Genomic DNA, 19,118 nt, shown 5'->3' with positions numbered 1-19,118 from the left:
TGACTGTCAAAATCAAAGATTATTGCTGTTCTGAAGAGTTTTACAAAGGGTGACAGTTCACAAAATGCAGGAAGGCACCAAACTCTGTCAGAAAAAAACCTGTGACCTTTGACCTTACTTAGCCATATCTGTTAATGACCTTTGTCTGCTCATGGTTCATTTCACACAGAAAAAAAAAAGAACAGAGTTAGACAAAAGCTTTGCACCGAGCAAAATGCGTCTGTCAACTGTATCAGTTAATTTGATTGTGGAAGAAATGGTCATAGATTCCTGATAGGCATTAGATTCGATGATATACTTTCTGACGTGAGTTGACGCATCCTTGAATATACTTTTGACAAAAGACACACACAAAAATACATCACAATGTGACAGGAATGGGCAAGAAGTAGGTTAGCACGTTTCAGTCACCTGCATCCGTTAAAACCTCTGTGCTACGACTCATGGCATAGATCTGTCACCTGTAAAACTTTCTGACCGCATGCAGAAGGATGATGACATGGAGTATATGATATGAAATTACAACTCTCAATTCCACTTACATACGCTCATTTTTTTTTTTACCTTACCAGGACAGATTTCAAATGAGTTTAAAAACTTTTTGCACTTTATCTTTTAAAATTCCCCCACTGCCTTTGACAGTTTTCCTCCCTGTGTAAGGTTTCAAGCCACTGGGACTGGCTCACCAAACGTCTGCCATGCTTTAGCCGCTTATTTCTGACAACAGGTGCTCCTTTGAATCACGGATTAGCGCTAATCGTCTCACTGAATTTAATCAGCGCACTCGCCGGAAAGGGCTCACACACGACCCATCCGCTGAATTGGCAGGACAGAGTCTACGTATCTCTCCCTCTCTTTATCCCTCCCTCACTCCATCTGTCTCCCCCCCCCCCCCCCCCCCCCCTCTTAAAGGGATGGTATAGTTCTGGTTGAGATGAGGGATTCAGATTTTAACTTTGTGCAAAATCATTAGAAAACACTTATGTGAAATATTAAAGAGCATACAATTATGAGATGAATTAAAAGTTATTAGATGACTATTGGTTTTGAAATGGCTGAGATATCTAAAAACAAACAGGTCCCAGTAAAAGGTGGGACCTACCTTTTGTTAGGACCACTTTTGCTTTGCTTTATTTTTGGATATCTCATCTGTTTCAAAAACCGATTTTCATCAAATAAGCTTTATTCTTCTTCTTAGAATTGTGTGCTCTTTAATATTTCAAATAAGTGGTTCCTAATTATCTCGAAAAAAGTTAAAATCTGAATCCCCTATCTCAACCAAAACTATATCACCCCTTTAATATCTTTTGCCCCTTTCTTTCTCTCACACTCTTTACCTGACTATGTTCTTCTTATGTCTACCTCTCTTGATTCTCTTCTGATATCTGTCTGTATGACAATTTTCAGGGATGCCAGTTAGCATGAAAGAGAGGGACTGCAATACACCTTCTTGACACTACTTTGTACAAGAAAGGGCCTGAATATACAGGGTCTTGCCTGGAAACTGGCATCCCTATATTTTTCTCTTTCTCTAATGTTGCCCTTTTTATCTTTCATTTTCTGTCCATCTGCCTGCTTTTCTTCCTCACTTTCTCTGTTTTGTTTTGTATTTTCTTCCTCTTTTTCTCCTCCTCATCTTTCTATTTCTGTCATTTGGTGCACATCTCTCTCTCTCTCTCCCTTTCTCTGTTGTTTCTCTTTACATCTTTCTTTTTCAGTCCATCTACTTGCCTATTTGTTTTCTATTTTCTATTCTCTTTGCATCTAACTCCTCCTCCCCTTCTCTCTCTCACACACACCCTCCTTTTCTCTCCCTTCTATACTTGGCTTGTCCAGATCCCACCACCAGTTGTCCATGCTTGGCCAGCAACGGTCAGGAAGTTAGACGGTATTAGTCATTATTTCATCAACGGGGTGCATTTGACAGGCGAGTTAAATTCCTTGGCTCTGTCAGACACCGGGAGGGAGACGAGACGAGGGACAGGAAAAACACCTGCCAATCAACTTGGCAGTGCGCTCGTTTTGGGATTCCAAAATGACACAATATTTGGCCCGTTACGGCATGAGCTGCCGGACAGTGGCAATTACGTAAATCTGCAGGGAAACGAGCGAGGATCAGACAATAAAGATCCTGCGTTTTGTGAAGACTTAACCTGGAATAATACCAAACAAGAGATTTCAATAATAATAACCAAAAAAAAAGCAAACACAGAAGCCTCTCCTAACAGAGATAATGACTTGTCAAATTCATAGCAAGCTAAACTATGGCACAGCTGTCAAAAAAAAAAACTCGACATGGCAGCACCACCTCGCAAAACTGGACACTCAAAATGCCATGGTCATGACAGTAACAAAGGCACGCAAGAAAATTCCCTTTTTTCCTCCCCTGTCATCTTCAGGTCACAATTCCAGGTACGGATTTCATTTTTGAAGAAAGGGTGCCATATCATGCTATGAATTACATCCCACAAGATTTGAATTGTCTCTTCTATACAAAAGACCACATAAATGGGGTCTAATCACTTTACAAGTCAGAAACATCGCACTAGAATGAGGTATATTAAGAAGAAGGAGAAGAAGAAGAAGAGGAAGACAAATTTATAAACAACCAAGACAAAGCAACAACTTTAGAGCACTTCAATGAAATGGGGATAAAAAGGTATAAGAGGAGAAGAGAAATATACAAAGAAATAATGAAGAAAACAAGAAAGACAGTAAAAGATATGTGAATCAGATTTAGGGGTGAAAACTCTCCATCGTAAGACACATAAACATCATGGGAATCAAAGATTGAAAAAAAAAATGGGATAAACATGAAATTCGGAAATCGGCTCACCAGAATAGAGTCGGGCGTCTGCGCTCTCATGCTGACTTTAGTTCGGTCTTTGATACTCGGCACTTCGATCGGCTCCGTGCTCGTAAAACTCAGAATCCTGACACCTGTAAGGTTGGAGGACAAATCAAAACATGTTTTTCATTGTTGGAATTTGCTAAATCTAATTGGAGAAAAATCGGGAGAGCAGACAATGCGCCGACATCAAGATAGGTGCGCCACGCAGACAAAGTGTGACATGCGATTGATCAGAATGACGAAATTCCAACAATAGCACCCCCGTGAAGGGCGGGGCATACTAATCTGCAGGTGGAATCTATTGAAATTTACCTCAGACAGAAGAAAGTAAGGAAAAAAGGAGGCAAAAATAACATTCTTTTGTGCCCTGAGGTTTCCCTTTCATCTGTATGTACACCCAAGGGAAAGTCCAGCATCTGCCAATTTTGAGCACTGCCTTCATTGCAGGCGATCTACACAGAGCAGGATGAACATATACACATATTCATGTGTAACAAAGCATACAAGTGCAATTTCACACATAGGAAACTGATACTGAAGACGAAAACATTAACAACAGATATTGACAGTGTGGTAATGACTATCATAATCAGAACAGTTCAATTCCCCTTTAAAGGAGACTCTTATTTCGATGAACAGCACTCCATCAACCTCATCATGGTCACATGATTGCAAGTGTGTGGAAGACCAAATCATACTTGTCCTTGAATTTTTTTACATGTGATGGTATATGAGTGGAAATGACACCTCTTCAAAGGCCTTGCACACAATTATGAAGTAAATATATCTGACCTACAATTGTAGTAATGAATCGGCACATCGAAACAAATTGAAGGATGTTTACAATAAAAACATTAGTGCAAATATAGTATTTACAATAAAAACATTAATGCAAAGATAAATAAGGTTTACATTTTTGAAGGATGTCACATGGACATCATAACCAAGGATCCAAAATGATCATTTTTTACATACTTATTGTATACAGAGAAGTATAACAATATTTACACACTATTTTTTTTTTGCTATAGTTTGCAATGCTATTTGCATTTTCTCTGCCTCTAACTTCAAACAAAAAGTGAAATCAATGGGTGCACTTACTACGTACAAGTTGTAGAATTCTAAGACAATCACCCCATGGGAAATTGCCCCAGACCCTTCCCCTGACCCTAACCCTAATCCTGAACCTCATTTTAAACCTAACCCAAATTCTAGCCCTATCCTATCCCTAACCCTAAATTTTTACATTAACCCTATCACTAAGTAGTATTTAGCCGGGGGGGGGGGGGGGGGGGGGTATTTGTCCTGACATGGGTTGTCCAGGTGTTGGAAGTTATTTGGTTTACAAACTATAAGCTCTGTGGTGACTATAATCATTACTACCATAATAGGATGAAACTTACAGAGATGAAATAATTGTTTGGGCATAAACTGATGTTCAAAAAAAGAAGAAGAAGAAGGAAAAGAAAGGATGATTAACAGTGAGCTCACTTAAGACCAGTGCAGGTTTCACATGACATCATAATTACACCATGCTCTCTCCCTCTCACTCCCCAATTAGCTCTTTCATGTGTTTACTGTAAACTTGTTGCATGTCCATCAACACTGTAGGATTGTATCTTCACATCCTGGTTCACCTTAAAATCCTCATCTTACGCCGGGGGGGGGGGGGGGGGGGGGGGGGGGGGTATTTGTCCTGATATGGGTTGTCCAGGTGTTGGAAGTTATTTGGTTTACAAACTGTAAGCTCTGTGGTGACTATAATTATTACTACCATAATAGGTACAATAAGATGAAACTTACAGAGATGAAATAATTGTTTGGGCATAAACTGATGTTCAAAACAAGAAGAAGAAGAAGGAAAAGAAAGGATGATTAACAACGAGCTCACTTAAGACCAGTGCAGGTTTCACATGACATCATAATTACACCATGCTCTCTCCCTCTCACTCTCCAATTAGCTCTTTAATGTGTTTACTGTAAACTTGTTGCATGTCCATCAATCAACACTGTAGGATTGTATCTTCACATCCTGGTTCACCTTAAAATCCTCATCGTAAGCTCATAGAGCGCTAAAGCAGAGAGCATGTTACTCACAAGAAAGCTGTGATTAACAGAGATGAGAAAAACAAAGAGAGAGAGAGCGAGTGTGTGTGCGTGCGTGTGTGTGTGTGTTTAGACAAGAAAGATGAAAAAAAAAGAAATGAAAAGGAGAGCAAGTGTGAGGAAATGATGAGAAGGAGAAAGAGAAAGAGAAACAGCACTGCGCAACATGAAACTTGATAAAGGGAATTGCCTGGGAAATGGAAGATTGTGTGAATGACGGATTACTCTGTGTAATGCTTCTTTTGTTACCAAAATCATGTCAGCGAAAGAAAAAGTAAGGGGGGGGGAGAGAAAAAAATGGAAGACAGAAAGAAGGGGATAAAATGACAAAAGTGAGAGAGTCAGTGATAGATACCCTTGTCTTGTTATTCACCAGAAAAAGTGAAGAAAAGTCAGAAAGATAGAAAGCAAAAGGGGGTGGGGTAGATGGAGAAGAGAAGAAAGAATGACAGACAGGAGAACGTTGGGGGGAACTAGGTGAGGTGTCGACAACAGAAGCTTCATCCCTCTGACTCATTCTCACTTGATTCCGCTCAAGAAAAACATTCTTTGCTATTCTTCTGTTTTTTGCCCCCTCCATCTCTCTTTCTCTTTTCTCCCAGCCAGGGGGAGTCACTGCGCACCAAAGCCGTTCCCCAGAGAGTCGGGAAGGGGGACTTGGCCCAGCTTTTGGGTAGGCGGAGGAGTGAGACATGGGGGCGGTTTGTTTGGATGGAGCCAATTTTAGCTCCCGAGTACTACTAGCATGCCCCCCTCTCCAAAATCCACTCCCTAACCCCCTCCCGTTTCGCATCCCCTTTTCTCCCCTACCATTACTATGACGATATGAGTGAGAATCCTAATCGATACAGAATTCATTTCATTGACGAGATATAATGAAGAAACACTGATATTATTAACCCCTTGAAGACGAGTCCCGACAATACTCGGGCAGGTGTCTATGGGAAATGCATGTTATAGCAAAATCAGTCCATTCTCAATGGGTTCATTTCTATGTATTTGTTCATGAGGTTTTCTTCAATGCCTCACTAATGTTTTCAAATGGCAAACGTCAAGGGATCTTGTCTTTAAACCCTCTGGCCCGAATTCACAAAGGTGGTTTTAACTTAGACCATGGTACAAATTTAGACCATGGTCTAAAATAAGCGTTAAATAGGCGTACCAATACATGCGCGCATCAATGCACGGTTTTTTACTGGATGCCTGTTAGCGTACGCAATCTGTCAATCATATCTACACAGAAGAAATATACATAAACCATGGTTTAAATTTAGACCGCCTTCGCGAATTCAGGCCTCTGTGTTGCCATGGAAATAAGAAGAGATTTCACTCTGCGCATTGGTCTACCCCTTACGTCTTTGAGGACGAGCTGATTTTGCTATTATATGCATTTCGCATAGACACCTACATGAGTACGTTCTTATTATTCGGGGACAAGTATTCAATGGGTTAATATGCCAAGTTTGCTGCTTGGCATGTCTGTTGGAAACACCATATTCCATTGGCACAGATATCTGCAAAACTAATTGCCAAATAATACAGATTACACCTAATTGTCTTAATCCCTATTGTGTCAAACATGGCCTTCCTGTTGGACTGAGGCATATTGTTAGGCCTGAGTGGTCTTTGCCAACTTTACAGCCAGGTCAAGATTGGATGGCTTATGAAATGATGATGGAAAAGCCGGGCAGGTTAAAGGCACATAGACCCGGTGGTTGCGGGGGCGCTGTTGGATAATACTGCCCACTTATATGGCACTGACACTGCCGATCACTGTTAGCATGATACGAAGATTGCCGAAGTTGAGCTGTCATCAAGAGCAAAGTGCGTAGGTGTTGCTTGTAGGTAACATTGCCTTTATTGTCTTCTGCGCATCACACAGTCTGTAGTGATGCCAAGTTTGCTAAAGCTGTCATCATCAGCCAAAACATGAACCAAACTGTGATCGGACCACTGACTACAGTGGATTGGACTTCTTGGGACTCGTGAAAATGGGTCACAGCGTAAGTGCTAAAGAGGAGTCAATAGCACTGGTCTCTATAGGAAACTTGCGCTGTGCGCCCACATACGCATTCGACTAAACCACTGGGTCTATGTGCCTTGAAGCTATGTGCTTGGGCTCATCAAGATTTAAAGGTATTGTTTACCATTGGGAGCAGTGATTCAAAAATGTTTGAGTTATCACATGTGATGCAGAAGCATAGGTCAGTTGTATCATAAATCCTACCATTAACAATTTTTGCAATAAATCCTAAACTATATGGAAATACCACTATTTTTCTGAATAAACCATAACTGCAACCAGCTTGTTCATGAAACAATTTTATCACATCTACTGTTCACAGTTTGTATATATCTAACAATTCTTAACATGGACTATACTGATCAACATTTTTACATGGGTTGTTTCTATTCCTAACTAACAAGTTAGAACTATTGTATTTTGAAGCACTTAGGCTGGGTTTTTTTTTTTGTTGTTTCATCTGCAAATGGTAAATAATGCCTTTAACGGGAAATTGCAAGAGGAGTTCATATCTATAGCTGATAGCAAACAGAGAAGGGGGGGGATGAGGGAAGGGGATGGGGAGGGGTAGGGGTAATGGCAGTCTACTGCCAACTTTTCTTGTGACACCTGTAGATGCAGGCTGTAATCATTGTTGGTACATCATAAGGATAACTGACATGGTATCAATACACATGGCACTGCAAGTGTATCACACAAAAACATGCACATTGTACATAATTCTAAATGTACAACTCTATAGCACGGAGAAGAGATATAACGTGCGCTTTATATCAAGGCAGAAGTTTCTGATTCGGCAGGCATTTCACTGATGCATTCAGATATGATACATCTGACCCTGGTGCAGTATAAAGTACTCCTTTATCCATTACACTTGTGTTTGCCAATTGGTAGCTACACTGTGTCTCCTGGAGAAGTTTGGACAAAAGAGCAACTCAGATGCCCTGGACTTAATTTGGAATGCAGAGAGTTTTTGTAATCCTTTTACGGTTAATTCAGAATTCGTTTACAATGACTTTTCTGCATAAATGATTCCATCCTGACAAGTTCACTACTATGCTAAGCATACTCATCAGGGGATGAGAAAAATGCTGATTGTATTGCTGGGCAGATTATGATACAGACACACTTAAAAGAAATCCATGAATCTTTACAATATAAACAGCCAGGATCTACACTCCAATGTTTCTTTTGTGTCCTGTCATATGGTGAAAATACTTGAGCTACACCTGCAGAAGTGACTCAATACAAATTCAAATAAGTGGGAAAGTTTTTAGAAGGAACAAACAGGGTTAAATGAACTTGGCATGCCAGTAACTTCTAGACCCAAATTCAACCTAAAAAAAAAGAAGAAGTTGATTCTTTACAAGAAAGAAAGGTTATTCAGCGGACACAGTTTTGCTTGATTTTATTTTGCTTGCTTTTTAAGAACCTTTGCCTCAAGTACATTATGACAGCAGTCACCGTTGCAGCACAGACCCAAGGGGTCCCTGCCTAGCAGTCACCTCTGCCTGAACTCCGGGGGAGGGAGTGGGGGATTGGCTACAGTGGACCTGGTGGGGAGAAAAAAAAAGAAGGGTGTCAATGCCCACGTACATATTGAACATATCCCAGAAGTTGTCGTCAGGTAGCACTTGCCTCGCTGCTGTTGTGCTTTCCAGAGGGTCTACGAAGTCGCTTCCTTACTTCCGGGCTCTGAATATTGCTAGGTACATAATGTACAATCTTTTCCTTCTGTTCCTCGTTGAATTTTCCTCTTTTCCTCACCAAACTCTACAATGAAGAACTAACCCTAAAACAGCCTGATATGTATAGGAAATTAACTTTGAGTCATTCAATAAGCCAGTTCGGGGTTAGCTCATGGGCACATTGGTACAAATGACCTTTCTTCTTTCTCAGTTTATTAGGCACTCCACTTTGACCCCGTTTACAGTGCGGGGCTGGGCCGAGCCGCGGCCGAGCCCAGCCTCAATTGTGAGGCCGGGCCCCGTAATTTTGTCCGTTTACACTGCCGGGCTCGGCCGTGCTTTTGATTCAAACCTTTCAATATTTTGTCGTAGTGAGTGGCGCTCTGCTTGTAAACAAATGCAGTTTGGTATTGTCTGGTTTTCAGACCCTTTGCCAAATGAATTCCGTGGCGACGAAGTCGTCGTTCGGGCAAAGGCCTTTCCCGAAGGAAAGAATCCTTTGCAGGAAAAAAAACACCTTAAACTATACTAGTTTTCGACGTTGAGGGGGTTAATATCCTGAAAAGCGAAAGATACAGGCAGAGGGTTTGGAAGCCAGACTAAAATTGGCCGCGCATTTGGCCCAGTTTGCGTTTACACCAAGAAAAGGCCGGGCTCGGCCGCGGCCGAATCCACCTCCAGAGCGAGGCCAAATGCCCTTTTGCACGTTTACACTGAAGCTGGGCACGGCCGCAGCCGAGCCGCAGCCGAGCCTCGCACTGTAAACGGGGTCTAGTTTTCAAGCGACAGAAGGCATAAGCTTGCCCAACGTAACAATTTGTGGAATTCATCAGCCATGTTCAAACAAAGGATGAACTTGCGTAGACTAAGTGACCAGAATGATCCATCAATTAGCACTTTGGAAAGCATCCATTTCATTATTTTGCATTGAATGCATTGACAATCTTTTTCTATTGATATTGTCAAATATATACCACTTTTAATGTCAGGTGGATGTGCCAGCAAGCACCACTTATAAGGATCACTTGAATAATCATTACATCACAGATGCTTAGCACAGTGAATTTAAATGCAACATGCTCTGCTGGTACAAATGACCTTTTTCTGCTCATGCTCAAAGTGGAACCCCGAACTGGCTTATTATAGCGAATGACAAAAATGAATGCCACTTTCCCCCATTTTGAATACTCCTGAAATAATCACAGCTGTTGTCTTTGAGTAAGGTCAGCTGTTTCACTCTAACCCTCAAGTACAGAATGCAACGCAAGCCTCCATAGTGGTAACCTTACTGGCTGGCTGCAAGCTAGTTTATTCTAATATTTTTGCCTCTACATTTTATACATGACCTGTCCATAGCAATAAATTCATCAGTCTGGAGCCAGACTATCAGCCCTGATGTGTTACCAGTGGTTCCTGCAACAATTGCTCCCATGATATATCTACATGCCAAGCCAAACATAAAACCTACCCACAAACATAACTCTCACCCTAATCCTCACATCAAACTAAACTTAAAACCCTATCACAACCCCAACCCTAACCCTAAGTCCCTGGAGAAAATAAGACCAGTGCAAATTGTTGCCGGTGCAAATTGCTGCAGGAACAAATGTCGTGTCACTTTTACCGGTACCATCCCAGTGTGTATGTCACTCATGCAGGCAAGAAGGGGGAAGGGGGGGGGGGGGGATAGTCTGCACCCAAGGCTCACAATCAGCAAATTTAGACAGGCCCTTGAGGGGAAAAGACAGCTAATGTGGATCAACAAGGAAATTGTGCTGGCATCTCAAGGCTAGTTCATCAGTTCACAAAGCACATTAAATCAGCATACAGGAACTCGCAGCTGCCAAGGGGATATGTGTACCTGTGCAAAGACCAATCACAAATGCCTACTTTAGACGTTGCCATGGTAGCTACGACAGTTGTACCCCCAGGTGATGCAAGTCTTCTTACTATATGGGGCTCTCACAGTATACACTGCACAGGCTAAAACATGCAAAGTGAATATCCCAGTCTGCAAAGAAGTCATTTCATGACAGGATAATGTGCACATGTGACCCTGCACCTCAAAACAAACAAAAGTCGCCAGACATGAATTTTCAGTTAAGACCATATTCTAAAAGAGCAGAATTTAAGCTTTAAAATGATGTATAACTCAAATCAAATGGACTCTCCTAACCTATCTAAATATTGGAAAGAAAGCACAAACTCAGGAAAAGTGGGAAATGAGAAAAGAGGCTCTGAAGTACAGTGTCTATTCAAGTGCTTAATCTTTACCAAACCGTGCTGGCTGCGTGATGAATGGGACAAAAAACAGGAAGTAAACCACCAGAGTAACAACATTGAAGGGATTATCAGATTAAACTGAAAGTGAGCATGCCTCATTACTACATTCTGTCCATAATTAATGCCAACTTTCAAAGCAGTCGCACTATCCTTTCAAAAGTTATTAGAGTTGAAAGTGAAGAGTGTGGACATGGTTTTTCAGAAATGAAAAAAAGGATTCTAAAGACACACCTAATCACACTATTCTACCAAAAATGTTCGAGATAAACTGCTAAAAAAACACACTTTCCTGCCCGTTTTACGATACCAAATTTTAGCATAATGTAAAAGAAGACCCGCTCTTTCAGAAAATATGAAAAAGTCAAGTTCGGCTAGGTTGACCCATTTCACTTATTTTCAGTCCTCACGCAAAATCAGTGTGTGCGACTTTATGTTCGTTTTGAGGTGCACGGTCACATGCATACTGTACATGTATATACAAAATTTACCTTAAACCGTATGGCCCAAATGCCCATTCATATGCCATCCCATTTACATGTATCATATCACTATGCACATAGCCACATGAGTGTAAAAAAAATGTTCAAAGACCCCAACTGTGTCTTATCACTATGTTTCCCCTATAAAGTTTATGTAACAGAAATTAACACTGAGGACTGTTAGATATAAAAAAACTGAAAAGAGTCGGATTAAATTTGCTTTCACATTTCACCCCTCTTCGACACTCCATTCGCAGGCTGCCATCATTTCAAGCATCGGCTTACGACGTGCGGCCTGCTGCATAATTCCCTTCGTAAATATTCCCATTAGTAGATATTGATTAGTCTTTGTTGATAACAAATTTGCAAGGTTCGTTAACATTGTGATCTGCAGTCAGTCAAGTTGAAAAATAATGATCAATTTTGTTATTTTCATTTCATTTCAATCATTTATTGTCCATATCATGGATATTTGTTTTATTCACATGCTTTTTACCCAAAAAAAAATGCACTAAAATGTAGAAGAAACACAGAAGTAAAACCAACCAAGCAAACAAACAAATATTGTATCATCACAACAAGAATGAAAGATGACACAAATCTTCTTCCATCAGTAGACGGTCATGATGATACACGATGATCAAGATGCCACTCTTTAAAGGACAAGTTCACCTTCTGAGACATGTGGATTCAGTGAATGCAGCAATATTAATAGAACGCATCAGCAATGGTTTGAGGAAAATTGGACAATCCATTTATAAGTTATGCATTTTTGAAGTTTTTGCTAAGCCACTGCTGGATAAGAAGACTACAACAACTTGTGATGTCACATGAGTATAAAGATATAAAGAAAATGTAAGGAAAATTCAAGATATCTTCACTTTTCTCGCATAATAAAAGAACGCTTGACTTTCCTCTTTCAGAAGACAAGGGGAATAATATTACCCTTAACATACAATTGTATGTCAGTGACAAGTCAAGGAAATGTGCACCTTTTTCAAAAAGTAACATTTTGTGAAATTCTCTTTATATTTTCCTTATATTGTTGTACGCATATGACATCGTACACTCTAGTAGTCTTCTCATCCAGCAGTGACTTTGCAGATACTTAAAATATTCATAACTTTTGAACAGATTGTCCAATTTTCCTCAAACTTTCACTGATGTCTTCTACAAATATTGCTGCATTTACTCAATCCATGTGTATATAAGGGTCGACTTGTCCTTTAAGGGGGGGGGGGGCAATCTGTAGGTTTTGTGTTCCTCACCTGTGTCTAGGTCAGCCACACCCGACGACACCTCTCTGTGGTTTTTCACGATGCTCTCCCGTTCGGTGTGGCGGGGGTCCGGTAACGTCCGGCTCTTCCTACGCTTGCTGCCTTTCCTTCCCGTCGGGTAGCCATCGACTGAACTCACAGACGACCGCTGCAAAGATAAAAAGGAAAAAATAAGGTGGCTTTTCTTAGACTATTCTCAGATTCAAAGTTCAATCATCTGACAAACCTCTTTTTTTGTGTGTCTTCTTTGATATACCCTTTTACTTGTCATTCCCGAGTCATTCTCACCTTGTTTTCAGTATCAATTTTACAGATTTTGTGCAGTCATTACTACAGCAATCCAGCACTGTATGTTGTCATTGCTGTTAATTATTGTGGTAGAGGTACAGCTGTAGTGGTAGTAACAGAAGAATTAGAAGTTATTTTGGTGGCTGATGTTGTAGTACTTCTAGTAAAAGTAACAGAAGTAGCATTAGGGTTGAAAAATACATCATAATCTTTTGAAATGTTGATTGATGTCTAATGGTGTAATGAAAGATATGGTATGGTGAGTGTAAGTTTCATGTCCAAATGAGTGTGTGTTCATGTGTGTACATCTATGTGTGTGTGTCTGTGTGCATGCGTGTGTGTTTGTTACAAGTACAATATTGTATGTGTGCCTACGGATGTCTAGATGTGCTTCAATAACATCACTGGATGCTAATGAAAAGAATAAGATTTAATACAGACAGTCTGATAATGAGACTATAGCCTTTCTCTGAGGAAGAGAAGAAGAAGAAAAAAAGAGAATGATGTGGAAATGAGGGGCTCTCCAAAGTAAATCGTCCTCCACTAATTGTCACGGGGCCCCCTCGGGAGGGCAACGATGGACAGCAGTGGATTCGTCTGTCAGCGGCAGGAATAAGATCGGCATTGAGACGTGCGAAGTCCTGATGTAATCTTTGCAGTCATTTCGGCAGCTTGTCACAGGGGGTAAATGACTACGCTAGAGGCTACCGGAAAAAAAAAAAAAAAAAGGATTGAAACAAAACCAAAACCACCCCCCACTAAAAAGACAAATAATTATCAAGAGCAAAGGAAAGCAAAAGAATGCCTCCAGCATAAACAAACATAATAACAAATTCTTTCAAGGAATAAATGGACTAAACATTATTGTAGTTGTTGAATCTCTAAACAATAGAAGAGGGATGTCTGTATTTCCACAACCACAAAATGAACTGAATTACTCCAAAGGAGCATCAACCAATCATTTCCTGATGTTGCCCTGCTGTAAACATGGACATTTTCGATGTGCAAGTGTACATTCATTTTTTCATATGTGACCCGCTACAACAAAAAGGTCCTAAAGTCGCTGACGGCCGAGCCGAGAAAATCGTGTTTGAAATCACATCATCAAAATTGGTCAACACAATCGGATTTCTGTTTTTGGCATAATTTTGTAGTCTAATGTTTTGTCCACCATCTGCCAAAATTTCTAAGCTAAATGATCAAAGGAAAGGCAAGAAATTAGGGTTTTTCTGGGCCATGATTTTCCGACTTTCAATGTAAGAGAAACGTGTCCGAAGATTTGGATTTAGCGCCGCAGCTAGACTCCGCCCCTAGCAACGAGGGAGTGATCTTATTAGTCAGTGCGTGGCATCCTGATTACCGATTGGTTGTGCGTAGACCGCTGGCGCTAAGCTTGACTGAACATGGTGGAGGTCGCTAGGATCGTGCCTTCTATTGTCAGGCGGTAGAAACTGTCTCGCCTCCCCATGACCATGATTGCATCGGAAGGACAGCTTTGAAGGCGTTTTTCTCGAAACTCTGATTTCCTCAACCACTTGACATGCGCTGATAAAATCATTGATATCTCCGCAACTGAGTACTTTTATGAGTTGTGCTATATATCAAATTAAAGTAGAAGAGTACGGAAATGATATCATGCCATTTTCGGAAAATTGTCCTCCCCGACTTTCGGATCATTTTGTTGTAGCGGGTCACATATTTTGTGCTACTTTTGGGTAACGCGAATTCTGAAACCCACGAAGATATTTCCACAATTTTCTCTGCACATTTTGAATGAATTGACAATTGTGCAGTGAGAGTTTACGAATATGTTTGATAAGCTGCCTAAAGCGCGACAAATTAATTGTGTGAAAATATTGACGTTTAGAGTATATCATGTCCTTCTTCATGTTGTGGAGACTGCAAACTACCTTCTCAACCTGGTGAAAGTATAACACCAGTGGTTCTGTGTATTCCTTCCAAGTGTAATGCATTACACCATCGGTGCACATGTTGATCATCCTGCTAATGTGCGCTCTATAGCTGCAAACTACACCAAGTAACTTTTTCAACTCGGTACAGTATAACACCAGTGGCTCTGAGTATCTCTTCCAAGCGTGTCACACTACACCATTGATACACATGTTAATCATCCTGGTATTATGTGTTCTGATATTGCAAAGTACATCAATTGTACCTTCTCAACACGGTTAAGTATAACACCAGTAGTGGTTTTGTGTATTTAAGTGTATTGTTTTAAATCATTGGTACACATGCTAATCATCCTGCTAATGTGTACTCCATAGCTGCAAACTACGCCATGTAACTTTCTCAACTCGGTATTAAAGTGTAACACCATTGGCTCTGTGTATCTCTTCGAAGTGTATCTGATCACATCACTAGTAGGGGTGTTGATCATCCTACTATTATGTGTTTTGAGATTACAAACTCCCTTCTTAACTTGGTACAGTATAACACCAGTAGCTCTGTGTATCTCTTCCAAGTGTATGACATTACACCAATGATACACATGTTAATCATCCTGTTATTATTGTGCTCCAAGACTGCATACACCCTTCTCGTCTCGGTGTCAAAAGTATAACACCAGCCATGCCTCTGTGTATTCCTTCCAAACAATTGAACACTCATCCTGTCATTCACAAGGGAGTGTCTACATACACATTATATGTCATGTTATCTCAACAAATCTCATTGTTATCATTTTTTTCTACAAGGTTTGTTTAACATTCTGAAGGAAACTAGCTGGGAACTAGAGGGGAAAGTCCCCCTTCAGGCCCAAATATTCATCATGTTGTTGTTGAGAGCTGTATTCCAATAGTGTTCAACAGTGTCTAACTAAGGGGTATTTAGACCTCCTAATACCAAACCAACTTGTTCACCTGTGGTGCACATCATAATTGCCATATTGTGAGTAAGACGTAAACAAAAGTAAGTACAAAATACAGAAACAGTGACAAATTAAAGAAAGAGAGAAAAAAGTAAAGGAGCAAGGAAAGCTGTGACATGCGCTGTAACTCCTTCCTTCTCAGGAAATTAGGCATTCAAATGTTCCTGATGAGTTATTCAATCACTTACGTCCTTTCCACTTAACTCTTTCAGGTGCTCTAAAAAAAAACAACAAACACGCAAAAAAAAAAGTCATGTACCCCCATGAGAACATCATTCATTCCTTGCGCAGGGATTAGCCAAAGAACATAAATGTACGTGTACATGTACCTTCTTGCGCAACCTTCTTGTCCAAATACGGTGCAAAGTGTGCATGTGTTGTTGTTGTTGTTGTTTTAATGTAAAAAGGGAAAAGAAGAACTGGAGAAGACATGTGAGGCAATGACATCATCGCCTCATCTACATGAGAGTTTGAATACAAAATGGCTTAAGTGCTATTTTCAAACATTTTAAAGTACGTCCATGATCAGATGGAGCCAGATAAAACCTTTCCAGTGATACTTTACTTGCTGCATCAAAAGGAATGTCCTTGAAGTTATGATTTCAAATATCACATATTTTCAGATTATTTTCTCTGTACTTCTAGCAGCTTTAATTGCAAATATCTCAAAGTAGCAAGAATGGAGTTACCTCGTTTTGCCATCACACTTCATAATAATGTAGTTTGCACCAATGTGGACTGCCATTATCAGACTCAAGGAAGATACAATATGCCTTTGCATATATGTTACATGAACTTCTGACATACAATTAATATACATTTTTGTGCTTTGCATGTATATGTGTATCATTTATTTATTTATTTTTTTTTTTTTTTGGGGGGGGGGGTGATGGGGGTTGTTGTTTCTCAACTCAAAGTCAATTACTTAATTGTTTTCGATATAACCTTGATTTTCCCCACTTCCTGAACCTGCCCATGAGTGTGGAATTTTCGTTTGACACCACAAATACCCTTGAATGGCCCTTTTTGCTGCTCATTGCGACCGGAAGCATTTTGTTTTCCGTTTATAGACATGATCTCATCAATAATGACACTCTTTCAGCGCGGCCTAGACCTTGAGATCGCAAACCTCGTTTCTGCGATGATCACCCGTCACTTTTGCCCTAACCAATATTGGGCAATTTGCCATCATGTGAATACTGCATTTAGTGCCCGAGTGCAGCATATTACATTTGAAGAACAATGCTGAAGCATGAAGCTACATCACTGCAAGTTTTTGCATTTCTTCCTAATTTTGGACTCTGGGCTTGAGGTGACAACTAAAAGACATTCATTTTACTATTCTCTACATCTTTTTAGCACTTTTTTCAGACAAACTGCGCTGTTTTGAACAGGTCCGCTGATTAGTCAAAACATCAAAAACAGGATTTAGGAATCTTTGGCCGACTGCCATGGGGGTAAGATTTGCCCCCTACCCCCCTTCCATTGGACCTGTACAGGAGGTGTTTAAATGTGATTAAACCAAACTAAAGAGAGGGGGAAAAAATGATTCAGAGATGAAAATGGAACATATAATTTAATGAAAGCACCTGTGAGAATTTTTCTGTGAAAACATAAAAGATAGAGAGCACACAAGTTCAGGGTTTCAATGTAATTAACATGAAATATATCCAAAGTAAATTTTTGGAACAATGAGAAGCATCTTGTTTTAAGGAAGGGGGGGGGGGATCACTTCCTCCCTTTCCTCCCCTGCTCCGCCCTGCCCTCCCCCAAACCTGTTGTTCCCTGTCACTGCTGTTCCCTCCCGTTTCCTCATTCTGTGGTTGCGGCTTTATTTTGACACTTGGCAAGGATTCCAAATCCAGAAATTACCATCATGTAATTCTTTCCAAGGACGGCACTCTTGGGATATATGTGTACTACGAGTGAGCTTTAACGAGGCTGCCAGTATGTGTTTTCGCTCGAAATCAGCGTTTCTCACGATATTTCAGTCTCGATCATGTCATATGACACGTAATTATGCAGAGGATGCATGAAACATGACATCAAATAGCCACCTATGATGAAGATTTATAATATACCAATGACAAAAGTCCCTTTTATGAATAACGACCTGGTGTAGGGTACCTGAATTGCCATAGAAACAAAAGGACTGAATTTTAGCACTTATCTTTAACTGCTCTGTAAAGAGACACCACATCACAAGGAGGCAAAATCGGGCTAGGACAAACTTTCTCTGAGATTTCAATCTCACAATTTTTTTAGATTTATTCTTACTTCGGTTTTCTTTCAAGATAAACTGTGTTAGATCTAAATAGTTTTCCAGAAATATAAAATCTCTGAAATATTAATATGCTTGTAATGAGAGACTTAAAATGCTATTTTAACAGAAACATTTCTGAAAAGAGAAAATCTCTTTTCAGATAATTAATCATTTTCTTTCATGTCACACTGCCTGAGATCCAAAGTTTGACAGTCGTACTTTTTAGAGACTTCTATTAGCATCTGTTTCCACATAAGTTCTTCAATCCAACAATAATATTCCGGTTTCTTTTAATCAAATTTACATTTTATTTTTGTTTTCAAGACAAACTACACAATTCTGATCCAATCAGGATGATAGATTTTGATGGTGCAGTCACACATCTCAGCTCACGGGAAGATCAAACATTTTTGGATACTAATTCCGACACCCAATTTCTGACATAATTGCGAAAAAGAAATGGTACTGAGGTCAAAATTAACAAACTTTTGAATAACATGTCTCGTATGTACTGTGTTACAGGATCGTGGAGACAAGATGCTGTAGAAGAACCAACGTGCTGCTGAAAAAGTTGTTTTCAAATGCTTGTCGCATCGCATTTCCTCATCAACATTTGAGGATGGGTGCCGCGAAGCGCCAGACGTGTAGTCTAGTCGCAGTAGCTCCCTCGAGCGTGCCGGTAAGGGCGGCACTCCCCTCCCTTCCACAGGCACGCCAATTATCGCAGTCGTGGCGGCTCCGTCCGTGTTCTCGCTGCATCCCGCACCTGTTCTCATTGGCCTGGTGTGGGGGTTGCAATTTTATCTTGTAACCATCTAAACGTGTTGATGAGCTCGTATTGGGGGGGGGGGGCAACATGATGTACTGTATTTGGTTCATTTATCATAAACTATCCAGCTACAGGCTTTAAATTGCTGAGCATTAGATGTACAAATAACCTTCTCGTCACAGCACAGGTAGCAAAAAAAAAAAG

At 40.3% G+C, this 19,118-nt stretch overlaps 1 protein-coding gene across 1 annotated transcript in view; it reads right to left on the bottom strand.

Annotated features, from left to right (window-relative positions):
- The window catches only part of LOC139712423 (rho GTPase-activating protein 18-like), a 200,525-nt gene that overhangs the window by 90,080 nt on the left and 91,327 nt on the right, over window positions 1-19,118 (bottom strand). Inside the window, exons 6-7 of the mRNA XM_071624245.1 lie at window positions 12,699-12,855; window positions 2,837-2,940 (exon numbers count right to left, since the gene is read on the bottom strand). Of these exons, the coding sequence (XP_071480346.1) occupies window positions 2,837-2,940; window positions 12,699-12,855 (261 nt within the window). The remainder of the gene's footprint in view (window positions 1-2,836; window positions 2,941-12,698; window positions 12,856-19,118) is intronic.

The sequence above is a fragment of the Diadema antillarum genome, unplaced genomic scaffold, assembly GCF_040938485.1.
Source record: "Diadema antillarum isolate AM-2024a unplaced genomic scaffold, OU_Dant_1.0 seq00001804_RagTag, whole genome shotgun sequence".
Classification (NCBI taxonomy): Eukaryota; Metazoa; Echinodermata; class Echinoidea; order Diadematoida; family Diadematidae; genus Diadema; species Diadema antillarum.
Note: the sequence above shows the minus strand (reverse complement) of the source record. Positions and strands in the feature narration are given on the sequence as shown.